Raw genomic sequence first — 18,484 nt, 5'->3', positions numbered from 1 at the left:
TCTCTGGTGTATATCCTCAGATCCCAGATGAATCTTCCTCTTCACTAAGCTACACTGAAGGTATTCCCTGGGCAAAGTTGCCAAGAAACTGCCAATTCAACATAGCAGCCCCGGATGAGAAGCTAGCTGGATTTTCCACCTGACTGCCCTCTCCCCTTATCTGGCCCAGGGGGTGTAAGAGTACCCACACTGTCCTCTCCTGATAACTTAAGGAGTTGGTGGCTGCCTTCAGGCCTTTCACTGGGCTGGCTCCTTCCCTGCTGCTCAGGATGTCCTCCCTCGGAGAGGGTGGTACAGTGGAGATCCTCCTCCCCAGCACCTGCCTGTAGGTAGGCCTCTTCTCTGAGCTTCCTCCAAGACTCCATACTCCACCTTCCACCTGATGCCCTCTGTCCCTGCTGCACAGGCTATGCCACTTTTGAGGGTTGCCCTAGACACCATGTCTAGCCTCCTGCAAGGGGATTGGCCAGGGTCCCTTAAACATCCAGATCTGTGCCTCCTCCCCTCCTCCAGCCCTCTTTTAGAAAGTTCTCTAAGTTGCTGGAAGAGTGGGAGGGCTTCAGTCTTGACCTGTTAGAGCCTCCCAGCCTATTCTGAGGCAACCTCACTACCTCACTCCCAGGTTGACTTATCCCAGGCTGCTACTCAGCCTCTGCCTAAAAAAATAAAACAACAAACTCTGGCTAAGCTAGAGGGTGTTACATATAGAAGAGGAGAAAATAATTTTGGAAGCAAAGTAGGAAGAAAGAAACATCCTTGACTTTTTGATTCAAAGTCTAGTCTTCAAATACAGTATTTGATAAGAATAGAAACAAAGAAAGTAAGAAATTTGATACAAGGCCCCCATATATGATAGCTAAAAGACAGCAAGGTTGTACAGTAAATGTAAAATGATAACCATTTGTTAAACAGTGGCTTAATTAAACATAAAGTAATCTGGTTGCTGTGGACAATATTACCAGTCTGTTGCAGAGGACGCCATCCCTGGACATAGTTGCCTTCCCTTGAAACAATCTGATAGTCATTAGGTTCCAGAAGTACTATATTAATTGCAAAAAAGAGCTAATAAAAACACTTTTAACAGAGAACCTAATAGTTCAGTGTAGTGTTTTCTGAGAGATAGATACCACAGGCAAAGGCAAGGTTAATGATGTGAAACAATTATCTCAGAGCTTCTGTTTATCTCAGCTCCTCCAGCTGGCTCATATGGTAGTCACAGAGGGCAAGACCCTTTCCTTTTTATAATTTGTTAACTGGAGTGCTGACTAGATGTGCATCTAGAGAGAAAAATATTCCCACACGTCTTCCTCTTATGTACTTCAGATCTGAAGGTTAGTTTAGTATTGTTCTATTTTTATATATTAATTGTGCGGGAAATTAATCCTAATATAACTACAGCAAAACATTATTTGTTAGTTTTGATTAGAGTGAGACAATTGTACATTTTTTTTTGCTTTGATTCTGTTGAGATTTGGCCTTACCTGGTCCTTGAGAACAAGAATCATGGACAGGAAGTGAGAAAAAAATCTTACCAATGGGCAAATAGATGGCAGTACAATCTATGCCCTCCTCACCTATCCTAAAAAAAGGGAAATGGTTTGGGCAGAGTTCCACTTTAAAGAATACATGCTGTTGTTAATAAGGCTTTTGATCTGGGCCTCAATCTACATGTTTTTTTCCACAGTCACAGTTTTTACATTTTGAGACCCTTTCTCTAACATCATATAATAATGACTAGCAGTTTATTACTTTGATAAAATAGTGGCAGCATGCACTATAACCACCATTTAAGGACCACCCTATAGCAGATGTACTGCTACAGGGGTGTCACACTGTGCAAAATCAAGTATAAATACGTGATTTCACATTTCCGTGTAGGGGCGCGTGAGCACCACCCTACCAATGCTGTCATTGGCTCCCGAGATGTCAGACACTGGACCCCAGCCAGCGATTCATGGCTGGGACTCAGTGATCGACAAAGAAGCTGACAGGGGAGAGATCTGTGTGTAAACAGCACAGATCTCTCTCTCCTGTCAGCAGGGACATGCTGCTTTCTATCTCTCTGAAAAGCAGAGAGTTGGTAAGCAGCATGTACCCTAGTAAAATCCCACACAGTAAGCACAAAACAGTTCACTGTTAACCCTTTGATCGCCCCATATGTTAACCCCTTTCTGCCCAGGGTCATTAGTACAGTGTCAGTGCTTTTTATTAGCACTGATCACTGTATTGGTGTCACTGGGGATGTCAGTGGCAGTTAGCCAGTTCCCACCCAGTGTCAGTTAGTGTCAGAATGCCCGCCGCAGTCCTGATATAAGTCGCTGATCGCTGCCATTACTAGTATAAAAAATAAATAAATAAAAATTCCAGTATATACAGTATACCACCATTTGTAGATGCTATAACCTTCATGTAAACCAATTAACATATATTTATTGGCATTTTTTTTTTACCAAAGACATGTAGCAGATTACAGTTTGGCCTAAATTTATGAAGAAATTTTAGTTTTTTTTAATTGTTTATATTTTATGGCAAAAAGTAAAAAACATTGTTTTTTTTTTTCAAAACTGTCAGAGTTTTTTTGTTTATAGCACATAAAATAAAAAACACAGAGGTGATCAAATGGCACCAAAAGAAAGCTCTATTTGTGGGGAAAAACATTTAATTTACTCTATGTACAGTGTTGCATAGCTGTGCAATTGCCAGTTAAATTAATGCAGCGCCGTATCGTAAAAAATGGCCTGGCCATGAAGGGGGGCAAGTGGATAACATTGTAATATGCTTACATGCAGTATCATTGTGTTTTCAATAAACAAAGCAAAAAAACAAATGGTGACCGCCAGAGTGCATTTCCCTTCTTTATTTCTCTTAACTGCGTGAGCTGTTCTTAACAATGATCCTTCAAATGTTGAGATAAACCCAGACTGTCTGATAGATCAAGACAGCTGCCAGCTGATTTTGGTAATCATGCAGATGATGATGCAAATAGCTACATCATTAATTTATACTCTGGAAGATAAGTTTATTGTAAAAATATTTCTTTCCACCCACTTATTATTTTCATTGAAATTGAGTCAGGTTTGCTTCTTAACCTTAAAGAATCTTTACACTTTTACACCAAAAATTAGGATGCCTATTTTGTATTTGTTGTATATGTTTTTTTATGCATAGTTTTAAAATGCTGCTTACATGTTTTAATTGCTTATTAATTGCAATATGCAATATTAAGAAAGGGGCTAGAGAGTTATCTTTACCATAATTAACCATGTCTGTACTATGCTGGCAAATCTCATTATCAGTTTTAAATGAGGTGAGCACACAGATCTCAAGGCTTGGGTGGATCATTGTATGTTAATGCACTTACAAAAACTATCCCTCAGTCTGTCCCCTAATTGCACATAGTAAGCTATTCTAAACACTAGAAGCTGCTCACAGAGTCCTATGTACTGTAGAAATCTACTCTAAAGAAACAAATACAAATATTTTTGAAAAAGAGATTTCTATGTATGCTCTGTAAATGGGAACACAGAACAAACATTTAATGGATTCTCAAATTTGACTGCAATAGTGAAAATAGACTTTAAAGGTAAACTCCACTTTTGTGGAACAAATATACCAAATAAAAACAAACAATTAATCTAGCCTATGCCATTGCTACAGAAGCCATGATGTCATTTAATGTTATTAAAAATTACCTTTACGTTCTATGCAATATGGCAATCTGGAGGTGTCCTTCACACTGCCAGTGCACAGAATGCTCCCAGAAATGTTAAATTGATCACCCAGAGGGGATTGTTTTTTCTTAAGTGGAGTTAGTTTTCATAGTATATGTCAGGGGTAGGCAACCCCCGGCACTAGTGCTGGAGGTGGCACATGACAGAATCAAGGACAGCACCCGAGCGGAGTCCTAGGAGACCCACCTCCCAAACAATAAAGGTGGCCAGTGGCTGCATTCAGAAGAAACAGTGTGGATGGTGCCTGCTGTTTTCGCTTCCTATGTTGCTTTCTCCACATTGAAGCTGTGTCAAGTCAGATTCCCCAAGCTGCTTCTCACTTTGAAAGGGTAATTATATTTAGTATTTTTCCTCCTCTGCATTACACAACTCTTTTTTTAGCCTGAGCCGGCTCATGGCCAGGCTTTTACTATTGGTGTACCTGCCCTTCCTCCAAACATTTCTGTCCCTCAGCATCCATGCGCCTGGCTCAGCTTGGAGGGGATATAGCCAGAGAAATATATATTCAAATGGCTATTAACCATCTTCATCACAGCAATCGTTTAACAAGTGCAGGAATTGGGGTGGACTGAGGTGTGAAAGTTCATTAATTAGGTGATCAGAGGTGTGAAGGTGCAGGATTTGGGGTGAGCTGAAGTGTGAAGGTGCAGTAGTTGGAGTGATATGAGCTGTATGGGTGCAGGAATCGGAGATGATCAGAGGTGTAAAGGTGCAGGTATTTGGGTGATCGGAGGTGGGAAAATGCAGGAATCAGGACTAATCTGAGGCCTGAAGGAACAGGAATTGAGGCTGATATAGGTTGTAAAAATGCAGGAATTGGGGTGATATGAGGTGTGGAGGTGCAGGAATTGGGGCTGATCTGAGGCTTGGAGGTGCAGGAATTGGAGCTGATCTGAGGTCTGGAGGTTCAGAAATTGGGGTGAGCTGAAGGGTGAAGGTGCAGGAATTGGGGTGATATGAGCTGTAAGGGTGCAGGAATTGGAGATGATCAGAAGTGTAAAGATGCAGGTATTTGCGTGACCTGAGGTGTGAAAATGCTGGAATTGGGGTCTGAAGGAACAGGAATTGGGGCTAATCTGGGTTGTGAAAATGCAGGAACTGGGGTAAGCTGAGGTCCAGAGGTGCACAAATTTGGGTAACCTGAGGCGTGAAGGTGCAGAGATTGGGATTGACCTGAGGTGTGAAGGTGCAGATATTGGTATTGACCTGGGGTGTGAAGGTGCAAATATTGGGACTGACCTGAGGTGTGAAGGTGCAAATATTGGGACTGACCTGAGGTGTGAAGGTGCAGATATTAGGATTGACCTGAGGTGTGAAGGTGCAGATATTGGGACTGACCTGAGGTGTGAAGGTGCAGAAATTGGGATGATCTGAGGTGTGAATGTGCACAAATTGGGGCTGATCTGAGGCTTGGAGGTTCAAGAATTGGGGATGATCTGAGGTCTGGATGTGCAGGAATCAGGGTGATCTGAGGTGTGAAGGTACAGAAATTGTGATCAGAGTTCTGAGGGTTCAGGAATTGGGGCTAATCTGAGGCCTGAAGGCACAAGAATTGTGGCTGGGGACTGGGGTGTGAAGTTGCAATAACTGGGGTGAGCTGAGGTGTGAAGGTGCAGATATTGGGGCTGATCTGAGGCTTGGAGATGCAAGAATTGGGGGGTGAAGGTGCAGGATTTGGGGATGATCCGAGGTGTAAAGATGCAGTAATTGGGGCTGATCTGGTTTGTGAAAGTACAGGAATTGGGGTGATCTGGGGTGAAAAGTACAGAAGTTGGGGTGATCTGATGGGTGAAAGTGCAGGCATTGGCGTGAGCTGAGATGTGAAAGTCCACGAATTTGAGCTAATCTGAAATGTAGAGGTGAAGGAGTTGGGGCTCATCTGACGCCTGAGGAAATAGGAACTGGGGCTGTCTTAGGTGTGAAAGTGCAGAAAATGGAGATGATCTGAGGCCTGAAAAAACATATATTGGGCCTTATCTGGGGTGCAAAAGTGTAGGCTTTGGGGTGAACGGAGGTGTGAATTGGGCTAATCTGAGGTGTGAAGGTGCAGGAATTGAGCTGATCTGAGGTGTAAAGGTGCAGGAATTGGTGTGATCTGAGGTGTAAAGGTGCAGGAGCTGGGGTGACATGAGGTGTGAAGGTTAAGGAATGAGGGCTGATTTAGGGTCTGAAGGTTGGGTTTGGTCTGAAGATTGGGTTTGATCTGAGGGAACTTCATTAGGGTGACCACTATCACCTCACACGTCATTTCCAACTGTATATTCCGCAGAAGACCTCGGTTGACATATGTGTATAATTGACATTTTTAATATTAGTGGCACTCTCAATTTCTTCAAGAACATTTTTCAGCACACCATGTTCAAAAGGTTGCCTACCCCTGGTGTATGTAAAGGCATTTCCCTTGGAATAGAGTGGGTGTTTTGCTATGTCTTTTAGAGTTCTTTGCAGTAAAAGCAAGGAAGCATAACAACCTCTATAGTATAGATTAATATGTTTTACTGAGCATAATACAATTGTAGCCGTATTAGTGCACTTGAAACAATTGAGTACTGTCCATGATACTTATTTATTTGCACTACTAACATACAAAATTTCATGGTTTATGTGAAAGTCTCCTGCTTCAGGGTTCAAGCAGTACTAATACACAAAGTGTTAGCAGACTGTTAAAAAAAAATACAATCCCTGAGGGAAAAAGCACACACAAACCAATGTTGCACACCAATGGTAATAAAACTAGGATAGCTAGTGAGGTAAGATAGAAGGAGAGCTATAGAATGGGGATTGGGGGTGGCAGTCACATCATGGGTCGTAAAACTGTTGGATAATGAGTAAGAAATCCCAATTCTAAATTTAGCCCATTATCTTTTGTGTCAAGTAGAACTACCATTCCTAGTTCAAAAATGTTCCTTTCCTGAATAGTTTTAAAATTCCCTTTAAGAACTAGGATATTGGGATCTTCCATAGTGGGGTCTGGTTGTGAAAAATAATGTCCCACAGGTATGCAGAATGTCTTTATGTGGAAGAACTCAATGGCTCAACTGATAAAACATGTTTTTAAATCATTGACATAAGAAAGTCATGTTCACATTTCATTAGAATGTGTTTTACATTGTATTCATCGCCCACAAAAAGCAGTTTGTTCACAGCAAGTGACAGAAGGGAACTGCAAGGAGACAAACATTATTTTCTGTTGTCTAACAATCTATTATGTTTACATTGACTTGATATCTGTGCAAATCTGGCATACAGTAAGATGACTGCTACTACTGTAGACAAGACTGAAAGGAAAACAATTGTGGATAAAACTGGATTTATTATATTGCTGAAATTAACATAATGTTCTGTTCCTGTACAGACAAAAGACCGAATGACAAAGGAAGATGCAACCAGCAAGATGTAAGACATACATTTTACAGTTCTCTACTGCTCTGTTGTATTCACTACTTATTATCATTTCATTCTCATTTTTAGATAATATCAAAGTTAATTTTCAATCTTTTTTAAATCTACAGCTTTTGTTAAAATAATTCCTGGTGATCCTTCCATGTTTAGACTCTTGCCTATATAGTCTGTCACCGGCTCTTGGCTCTGTCCCTCCAGTCCTCACTGTAGCACCAGGCTGTGGAGTTGCAGGAGTGGCTTGCTCTCAGGGAGATTAAGCCAGCTGCTGGTCTGGATTGGCTGAGTGACATCAGCTGACAGCAGACTTTAGCCCGCTGTTGGCTGAGTCTGGGTGCACTTCTTCACACCTAGGACCCACAGGAGAAGCAAGGCTAGAAGAGCGTTGGCCCTACTTCTCCTTTAATGAAACTAAATGTAATTTATTTAGTGATTGCTCCAACCAGCAGTCTGAGAAGTGACTCCCCTACTTGCATAGACCCAAAAATTAGTTAGAGTAAAAATAAAAAATAGCTACCACTGTGCTCCCTGTGAAACTAGTGCCATGGGTGTACCCACTGTTAAATATTTATTGGTAAAATACAGAGTTAATAGGGGATTTAGCCTTCCCTTCTCTATACAAATCTTAAAAAATATGTAGATAAAAATAGAAATACACTTTAACCACTTGCCCTCCAGAGGATTTGCCCCCCTTCCTGACCAGGCCATTTTCTGTGTTACGGCGCTGCATTACTTTAAATGACAATTGCACGGTCATACAGTTCTGCACCCAAATGAAATTTACGTCCTTTTTTACCATGAATTGAACTTTCTTTCGGTGGTATTTGTCACCTGTGCGTTTTTATTTTTTGGGCTATAAAAAAAAGACCAACAATTTTGAGAAAAAAAAACAATATTTTTACTTTTTGCTATTAAACAAGTTCAGTAAAAAAATTTTAAAAATCAAATTTCGTCATACATTTACACCAAAATGTATTCTGCGACATGTCTTTGCTAAAAAAAAAAAATTCCACTACTTGTAAATTAATTGGTTTATGTGAAAGTTATAGCATTTACAAATGGCAGTATATATACAGTACTAGGATTTTTTAAATTTATTTTTTAATTTTACTAGCAATGGCGGCGATCAGCGACTTATAGCAGGACTGCAGTGGACATTCTGACACTAGGGGGAACTGACTTGGTGTCACTGACATCCCCAGTGACACCAATACTGTGATCAGTGCTAAAAAAAGCAATGACACTGTACTAATGACACTGAGCAGGAAGGGTTTAACAAGAGGGGGCGATCAAAGGGTTAACTGTGTGCAGTGAGTGTTTTACTAGGGGGTGGTGTCAGTGTGCTTCAATGTAATAACACTGTTATGGATCGCTGCGCTGTGCACAGCCATCCAGAGCTGTGTGCCCGAGCTGACAGGGAGGAGAACTGTTAGTAAACAAAACAGTTCTCCTCCCCGTCGGAGATCGTCGAAAAACACCAGGCGCCGGCGAGTAATTACCGTCCAGGACCCGGTGACGGTGGCGAACGGCAGTGCGGGTAGGGCTCGCGTGTGCCCCCTACCCAGAAATGCAAAATCACGTATATATACGTGACTTTGCACACCCGTGCCGCACTGTAGAAATATTTCTGCTACAGGGCGATCAGGAAACGGTTAAAAGAGAACTGTGTTTTTTTTAAAACATATTCACCTAGATCAAACCAATGCTGCATCTGTCTCCCACTAGCTCTAAGGGTGAGAACTGAGCAATCAGATACTGCTGATCGCTCAGTTCTCCCTGCCACTCTGAGCAGAGAGCAGTGACTGTCAATCATCGCTGTTTGCTCTGCCCTCCTAGCACTCAGTGGAGCGCTGGGCTGTGGAGGGGGCGGGAGCTGCTGGCTCAGGCTCTCAGTGACTCTTTGAGAGGCTGAGCCAGATGCCAGTCCAGGCATCTTGGTGGATCCCAACTTTAAAGTTGGGATCTTTTCTCAGCGTGGACCAACTGAGCTTAATGACTTCTCCCAGAGCTAATTGGAGCCAGGAGTGAGCCAACCTTGACTCCAATTAGTGTGATGATATTGGATGTGTTGCTGACAGCTGTCCTGCCCTTAAAAAACACACACCTGTTTTGGGTTTACTGGTTTCAAGAAGCACGGTCTGATGTGAACCATGCCTCGCAGAAAAGAGCTCTCAGAAGACCTACGATCAAGAATTGTTGACTTGCATGAAGCTGGAAAGGGTTACAAAAGTATCTCCAAAAGCCTTGATGTTCATGTGTCCACGGTAAGACAGACTGTCTACAAATGGAGAAAGTTTAGCACTGTTGCTACTCTCCCTAGGCGTGGTCGTCCTGTAAAAATGACTGCAAGAGCACAGCGCAGAATGCTGCATGAGGTAAAGAAGAATCCCAGAGTGTCAGCTAAACACCTACAGAACTCTCTGGCACATGCTAACATTTTTGTTGACACATCTACAATAAGGAAAACATTAAACAAGAATGGAGTACATGGGAGGACACCACGGAGGAAGCCATTGCTGTCCAAAAAGAATATTGCAGCACGTTTGAAGTTTGCAAAAGAGCACCTGGATGCTCCACAGCACTACTGGCAAAATATACTGTGGACAGATGAAACCAAGACTGAGTTGTTTGGGAAGAAGGTTATTGCTGCCAAAGGAGGGTCAACCAGTTATTAAGTCCAAAGGTTCACATACTTTTTCCTCCCTGCACTGTGAATGTTTACATGTTATGTGCAATTAAACCATGGCAATTAAACTAATGTTTGAGTAGTATTATGTTCAGCAGACTGTGTTCTTTTGTTGTGACTTAGATGACGTTCAGAGCACATTTTATGCCCAAATTATGCAAAACTCCACGTAATCCCAAGGGGTTCACATACTTTTTCTTGCAACTGTAGAATCCCTCCAGTTCCCTGGCCTCGCTAGTTACCTCAGCTATTTCACTCAGCTGTCCCAACTCTCCCAGTCCTTCAAGTAGGGAATCTCGCCAACATGGAGTTCTGTCTCCTGAGCAGATCACCTTTCCTTTCTGCAGCGAACACCTATTGCCATACAAGGGCCCTTGAGCTATGGCCAGTATGCACACCTGTGCACACACATGGCCTGGAGGTCTCCAGAAAGACCTGGACATAGGATTGAAGGCTTCATTTCACCCAAGACACTTTGAAACCTTCAAGTCCTGGGCCCCGATCCAGGATTACACACCCAAGAAAAAAATGTAAACACAATAAACACTCCTGAGCCTGAACTCTGCATTAGTGTGAGCACTGTATGATTCCTATATCCATTTTCACAGTAGCAGGACCTTGCACACACACTCCCATCCTTTGTTTCGATCCAGAGGGTGGAATACCTGAACCCATCTTTTCGGTTGGGACACCTCTGTGCCAGCCATCAGCCACATAGGCCCAACCTCTTTTCTGGGTGTGTTTCCAAGTACACCCTACTATGATTCTCAACAGGGTCCCACTGTTCTGTACACTAAGCTTTCTCCCTCTTCTTACAGGGTTCATGGGTTTATCCTCATTTTCTTGGGGTACTCTGGCTTCCCTGACCAGCTTTACTCAACATTGGTGGTTTGCACTTTTCAGTGTCACAAACACCAATCTTGTCAGTACTCTGTTTGTCAGAATCCCCATTGTTACTGAGTCTATTCTGGGCCCTTTTTTATTATGAGAACTAGCGATTGAGGCAGTATCCACACCTGTTACTAACCACTGCTCAGACGCACCTCGGACTTCACCAGCAGTAATGCTCCACATCACTGCATCTCTGACATGTTTGTCATTTGTGATTTCTTGAACAGTTCACCTGAGTGCTTTCTATACAAACATGTATATTCACTCTCAAGGGGGAACTGTGAGACCACTTTCCATGGACTTAACCAGCACTGTACCAACCAGTTCTATTTTTGAACAATCCTGCTTAGCACCACCTGTACTACCTTGCTCCACCGATTGCTACTTGTTAGTACCAGCTTGTCCGACTGGGGTGGAGATAATCATGTGTACAGTGAATGTGTTTTTACAACTTCAGGTATCTCCTCTAACACGTTAGTCATCTTAATACATCCCACATCTAAACACAACACCTTTCCAGGGACTTTTCCCTTGTTAGGGACATGAACGGCTCACACTGACATCTAAGAAGTTGAGACATTTAAAGAGACCTCCATCTCATGGGAGATAGCCATCATTACAACCTGGTGCTCCCCCAGAGTGGTGTCAGATGCATGTCTCATACTTATCCCCTCTCCTTCAGCATCAGTGAACCACTGCAAGTCATGACCAGTTAAGCAGTCCAGTGGGTTGAATGAAAAGAAAAATTACTTGAATTCCCTCCTACACACTAGAGATGAGCGAATTTCTCAAAAATTCGATTCGGCTGATTCGGCAAATTCCAGTGTGAAATTCGATTCGATGCGAATTTCTTCGCTACGAAGATGACTTATAAAAAGGGTTTCTAGGCTTCAGAGAGCCTTTAAATTAGTGCAGAACACTGTACCTTTAATTTAAATGCCCTTGGAGATGAGGAAAGAGAAGGAGAAGGAGAAGGATGAGAAGAAGGAGAAGGATGAGAAGAAGGAGAAGGAGAAGGATGAAAAGAAGGAGAAGGAGAAGGATGAGAAGGAGAAGGATGAGAAGAAGGAGAAGGAGAAGGATGAGAAGAAGGAGAAGGATGAGGAGAAGAAGGATGAGAAGAAGGAGAAGGAGAAGGATGAGAAGAAGGAGAAGGATGAGAAGAAAGAGAAGGATGAGAAGGAGAAGGATGAGAAGAAGGAGAAGGAGAAGGATGAGAAGAAGGAGAAGGAGAAGGATGAGAAGAAGGAGAAGGAGAAGGATGAGGAGAAGAAGGATGAGAAGAAGGAGAAGGATGAGAAGAAGGAGAAGGAGAAGGATGAGAAGAAGGAGAAGGAGAAGGATGAGAAGAAGGAGAAGGAGAAGGATGAGAAGAAGGAGAAGGATGAGAAGAAGGAGAAGGATGAGAAGAAGGAGAAGGAGAAGGATGAGAAGAAGGAGAAGGATGAGAAGAAGGAGAAGGATGAGAAGAAGGATGAGAAGGATGAGAAGAAGGAGAAGGATGAGAAGAAGGAGAAGGATGAGAAGGAGAAGGATGAGAAGAAGGAGAAGGAGAAGCAGAAGGAGAAGGATGAGAAGAAGGAAAAGGAGAAGGATGAGAAGATGGAGAAGGAGAAGGATGAGAAGAAGGAGAAGGATGAGAAGAAGGAGAAGGAGAAGGATGAGAAGAAGGAGAAGGAGAAGGATGAGAAGAAGGAGAAGGATGAGAAGAAGGATGAGAAGAAGGAGAAGGATGAGAAGAAGGATGAGAAGAAGAAGGAGAAGGATGAGAAGAAGGAGAAGGATGAGAAGAAGGAGAAGGATGAGAAGAAGGAGAAGGATGAGAAGAAGGAGAAGGAGAAGGATGAGAAGAAGGAGAAGGATGAGAAGAAGGAGAAGGAGAAGGATGAGAAGAAGGAGAAGGATGAGGAGAAGGAGAAGGATGAGAAGAAGGAGAAGGATGAGAAGAAGGAGAAGGAGAAGGATGAGAAGAAGGAGAAGGAGAAGGATGAGGAGAAGGAGAAGGATGAGAAGAAGGAGAAGGATGAGAAGAAGGAGAAGGATGAGAAGAAGGAGAAGGATGAGAAGAAGGAGAAGGAGAAGGATGAGAAGATGGAGAAGGAGAAGGATGAGAAGAAGGAGAAGGAGAAGGATGAGAAGAAGGAGAAGGATGAGGAGAAGGAGAAGGATGAGAAGAAGGAGAAGGATGAGAAGAAGGAGAAGGATGAGAAGAAGGAGAAGGATGAGAAGAAGGAGAAGGAGAAGGATGAGAAGAAGGAGAAGGATGAGAAGAAGGAGAAGGATGAGAAGAAGGAGAAGCAGAAGGAGAAGGATGAGAAGAAGGAAAAGGAGAAGGATGAGAAGATGGAGAAGGAGAAGGATGAGAAGAAGGAGAAGGATGAGAAGAAGGAGAAGGAGAAGGATGAGAAGATGGAGAAGGAGAAGGATGAGAAGAAGGAGAAGGAGAAGGATGAGAAGAAGGAGAAGGAGAAGGATGAGAAGAAGGAGAAGGATGAGAAGAAGGATGAGAAGAAGGAGAAGGATGAGAAGAAGGAGAAGGAGAAGGATGAGAAGAAGGAGAAGGATAAGAAGAAGGAGAAGGATGAGAAGAAGGATGAAAAGAAGGATGAGAAGAAGGAGAAGGATGAGAAGAAGGACAGTTCTGTGACAGTTTCTGTCTATTTCTGACAGTTCTGGGACATTCACTCCATACAGCTGTTTCAACCGCTGTATGGAGGGAATGTCATGGAACTGTCAGAAATAGACTATTAATGACAGTTCTGGGACTGTCCTTCCATGCAGCGGTTGAAACATTGTATGTATTTGTTTCCATAAATGGATCCATTTATGGAAACAAATACATACAATGTTTCAACCGCTGTATGGAAGGACAGTCCCAGAACTGTCATTAATAGTCTATTTCTGACAGTTCTATGACATTCCCTCCATACAGCGGTTGAAACAGCTGTATGGAGTGAATGTCCCAGAACTGTCAGAAATAGACTATTTATGACAGTTCTGGGACTGTCCTTCCATACAGCGGTTGAAACATTGTATGTATTTGTTTCCATAAATGGATCCATTTATGGAAACAAATACATACAATGTTTCAACCGCTGTATGGAAGGACAGTCCCAGAACTGTCATTAATAGTCTATTTCTGACAGTTCCATGACATTCCCTCCATACAGCGGTTGAAACAGCTGTATGGAGTGATTGTCCCAGAACTGTCAGAAATAGTCTATTTCTGACAGTTCTGGGACATTCACTCCATACAGCGGTTGAAACATTGTATCTATTTTTTTCCATAAATGACATTCTGCAGATACACTTAGAGGAGCGCTGCAGATACACTTTTTGCCGGCTTGGAATTATTCTTATTTTCATCCTACTTCTTCTTTTTCTTCTTATGAGGATGAGGATGAGGATGAAGAAGAAGAAGTAGGATGAAAATAAGATTAATTCCAAGCCGGCAAAAAGTGTATCTGCAGCGCTCCTTTAAGTGTATTTGCAGAATGTCATTTATGGAAAAAAATAGATACAATGTTTCAACCGCTGTATGGAGTGAATGTCCCAGAACTGCCATAAATAGTCTATTTCTGACAGTTCTGGGACATTCACTCCATACAGCTGTTTCAACCGCTGTATGGAGGGAATGTCATAGAACTGTCAGAAATAGACTATTAATGACAGTTCTGGGACTGTCCTTCCATACAGCGGTTGAAACATTGTATGTATTTGTTTCCATAAATGGATCCATTTATGGAAACAAATAGATACAATGTTTCAACCGCTGTATGGAAGGACAGTCCCAGAACTGTCATTAATAGTCTATTTCTGACAGTTCTATGACATTCCCTCCATACAGCGGTTGAAACAGCTGTATGGAGTGAATGTCCCAGAACTGTCAGAAATAGACTATTTATGACAGTTCTGGGACTGTCCTTCCATACAGCGGTTGAAACATTGTATCTATTTTTTTCCATAAATGACATTCTGCAAATACACTTAGAGGAGCGCTGCAGATACACTTTTTGCCAGCTTGGAATTAATCTTATTTTCATCCTACTTCTTCTTCTTCATCCTCATCCTCATAAGAAGAAAAAGAAGAAGTAGGATGAAAATAAGAATAATTCCAAGCCGGCAAAAAGTGTATCTGCAGCGCTCCTCTAAGTGTATCTGCAGAATGTCATTTATGGAAAAAAATAGATACAATGTTTCAACCGCTGTATGGAGTGAATGTCCCAGAACTGTCATAAATAGTCTATTTCTGACAGTTCTGGGACATTCACTCCATACAGCTGTTTCAACCGCTGTATGGAGGGAATGTCATAGAACTGTCAGAAATAGACTATTAATGACAGTTCTGGGACTGTCCTTCCATACAGCGGTTGAAACATTGTATCTATTTGTTTCCATAAATGGATCCATTTATGGAAACAAATAGATACAATGTTTCAACCGCTGTATGGAAGGACAGTCCCAGAACTGTCATTAATAGTCTATTTCTGACAGTTCTATGACATTCCCTCCATACAGCGGTTGAAACAGCTGTATGGAGTGAATGTCCCAGAACTGTCAGAAATAGACTATTAATGACAGTTCTGGGACTGTCCTTCCATACAGCGGTTGAAACATTGTATGTATTTGTTTCCATAAATGGATCCATTTATGGAAACAAATACATACAATGTTTCAACCGCTGTATGGAAGGACAGTCCCAGAACTGTCATTAATAGTCTATTTCTGACAGTTCCATGACATTCCCTCCATACAGCGGTTGAAACAGCTGTATGGAGTGATTGTCCCAGAACTGTCAGAAATAGTCTATTTCTGACAGTTCTGGGACATTCACTCCATACAGCTGTTTCAACCGCTGTATGGAGGGAATGTCATGGAACTGTCAGAAATAGACTATTAATGACAGTTCTGGGACTGTCCTTCCATACAGCGGTTGAAACATTGTATGTATTTGTTTCCATAAATGGATCCATTTATGGAAACAAATACATACAATGTTTCAACCGCTGTATGGAAGGACAGTCCCAGAACTGTCATTAATAGTCTATTTCTGACAGTTCTATGACATTCCCTCCATACAGCGGTTGAAACAGCTGTATGGAGTGAATGTCCCAGAACTGTCAGAAATAGACTATTTATGACAGTTCTGGGACAATCACTCCATACAGCTGTTTCAACCACTGTATGGAGGGAATGTCATGGAACTGTCAGAAATAGACTATTAATGACAGTTCTGGGACTGTCCTTCCATACAGCGGTTGAAACATTGTATGTATTTGTTTCCATAAATGGATCCATTTATGGAAACAAATACATACAATGTTTCAACCGCTATATGGAAGGACAGTCCCAGAACTGTCATTAATAGTCTATTTCTGACAGTTCCATGACATTCCCTCCATACAGCGGTTGAAACAGCTGTATAAAGTGATTGTCCCAGAACTGTCAGAAATAGTCTATTTCTGACAGTTCTGGGACATTCACTCCATACAGCTGTTTCAACCGCTGTATGGAGGGAATGTCATGGAACTGTCAGAGTCCCAGAACTGTCATTAATAGTCTATTTCTGACAGTTCCATGACATTCCCTCCATACAGCGGTTGAAACAGCTGTATGGAGTGAATGTCCCAGAACTGTCAGAAATAGACTATTTATGACAGTTCTGGGACATTCACTCCATACAGCGGTTGAAACATTGTATCTATTTTTTTCCATAAATGACATTCTGCAGATACACTTAGAGGAGCGCTGCAGATACACTTTTTGCCGGCTTGGAATTATTCTTATTTTCATCCTACTTCTTCTTTTTCTTCTTATGAGGATGAGGATGAAGAAGAAGAAGTAGGATGAAAATAAGATTAATTCCAAGCCGGCAAAAAGTGTATCTGCAGCGCTCCTCTAAGTGTATTTGCAGAATGTCATTTATGGAAAAAAATAGATACAATGTTTCAACCGCTGTATGGAGTGAATGTCCCAGAACTGCCATAAATAGTCTATTTCTGACAGTTCTGGGACATTCACTCCATACAGCTGTTTCAACCGCTGTATGGAGGGAATGTCATAGAACTGTCAGAAATAGACTATTAATGACAGTTCTGGGACTGTCCTTCCATACAGCGGTTGAAACATTGTATCTATTTGTTTCCATAAATGGATCCATTTATGGAAACAAATAGATACAATGTTTCAACCGCTGTATGGAAGGACAGTCCCAGAACTGTCATTAATAGTCTATTTCTGACAGTTCTATGACATTCCCTCCATACAGCGGTTGAAACAGCTGTATGGAGTGAATGTCCCAGAACTGTCAGAAATAGACTATTTATGACAGTTCTGGGACTGTCCTTCCATACAGCGGTTGAAACATTGTATGTATTTGTTTCCATAAATGGATCCATTTATGGAAACAAATACATACAATGTTTCAACCGCTGTATGGAAGGACAGTCCCAGAACTGTCATTAATAGTCTATTTCTGACAGTTCCATGACATTCCCTCCATACAGCGGTTGAAACAGCTGTATGGAGTGATTGTCCCAGAACTGTCAGAAATAGTCTATTTCTGACAGTTCTGGGACATTCACTCCATACAGCTGTTTCAACCGCTGTATGGAGGGAATGTCATGGAACTGTCAGAAATAGACTATTAATGACAGTTCTGGGACTGTCCTTCCATACAGCGGTTGAAACATTGTATCTATTTTTTTCCATAAATGACATTCTGCAAATACACTTAGAGGAGCGCTGCAGATACACTTTTTGCCGGCTTGGAATTAATCTTATTTTCATCCTACTTCTTCTTCTTCATCCTCATCCTCATAAGAAGAAAAAGAAGAAGTAGGATGAAAATAAGAATAATTCCAAGCCGGCAAAAAGTGTATCTGCAGCGCTCCTCTAAGTGTATCTGCAGAATGTCATTTATGGAAAAAAATAGATACAATGTTTCAACCGCTGTATGGAGTGAATGTCCCAGAACTGTCATAAATAGTCTATTTCTGACAGTTCTGGGACATTCACTCCATACAGCTGTTTCAACCGCTGTATGGAGGGAATGTCATAGAACTGTCAGAAATAGACTATTAATGACAGTTCTGGGACTGTCCTTCCATACAGCGGTTGAAACGTTGTATCTATTTGTTTCCATAAATGGATCCATTTATGGAAACAAATAGATACAATGTTTCAACCGCTGTATGGAAGGACAGTCCCAGAACTGTCATTAATAGTCTATTTCTGACAGTTCTATGACATTCCCTCCATACAGCGGTTGAAACAGCTGTATGGAGTGAATGTCCCAGAACTGTCAGAAATAGACTATTTATGACAGTTCTGGGACATTCCCTCCATACAGCGGTTTCTGGCAAAAAGTGTATGTGCAGAGTTCCTCTATTCTGCAGATACACTTAGAGGAGCTCTGCAGATACACTTAGAGGAGCTCTGCACATACACTTTTTGCCGGCTTGGAATTATTCTTATTTTCATCCTACTTCTTCTTCTTCTTCTTCTTCATCCTCATCCTCTTCTTCTTCTTCTGAGGATGAGGATGAAGAAGAAGAAGAAGAAGTAGGATGAAAATAAGATTAATTCCAAGCCGGCAAAAAGTGTATGTGCAGAGCTCCTGTAAGTGTATCTGCAGAGCTCCTCTAAGTGTATCTGCAGAATAGAGGAACTCTGCACATACACTTTTTGCCGGCTTGCAATTATTCTTATTTTCATCCTACTTCTTCTTCTTCTTCTTCTTCTTCATCCTCTTCTTCTTCTTCTGAGGATGAGGATA

The 18,484-nt window shown here is 41.8% G+C and overlaps 1 protein-coding gene across 1 annotated transcript in view; it reads left to right on the top strand.

The window, feature by feature from the left end:
* Window positions 1-18,484, top strand: part of LOC149469411 (cyclic nucleotide-binding domain-containing protein 2-like) — a 106,513-nt gene that overhangs the window by 72,101 nt on the left and 15,928 nt on the right. Inside the window, exon 14 of the mRNA XM_089669322.1 lies at window positions 7,087-7,127. Coding sequence (XP_089525448.1) covers window positions 7,087-7,127 — 41 coding nt within the window. The remainder of the gene's footprint in view (window positions 1-7,086; window positions 7,128-18,484) is intronic.

The sequence above is a fragment of the Staurois parvus genome, unplaced genomic scaffold (assembly GCF_062004578.1).
Source record: "Staurois parvus isolate SC_StPar_1 unplaced genomic scaffold, SC_StPar_1.0 ptg000071l, whole genome shotgun sequence".
NCBI lineage: Eukaryota > Metazoa > Chordata > Amphibia > Anura > Ranidae > Staurois > Staurois parvus.
Note: the sequence above shows the minus strand (reverse complement) of the source record. Positions and strands in the feature narration are given on the sequence as shown.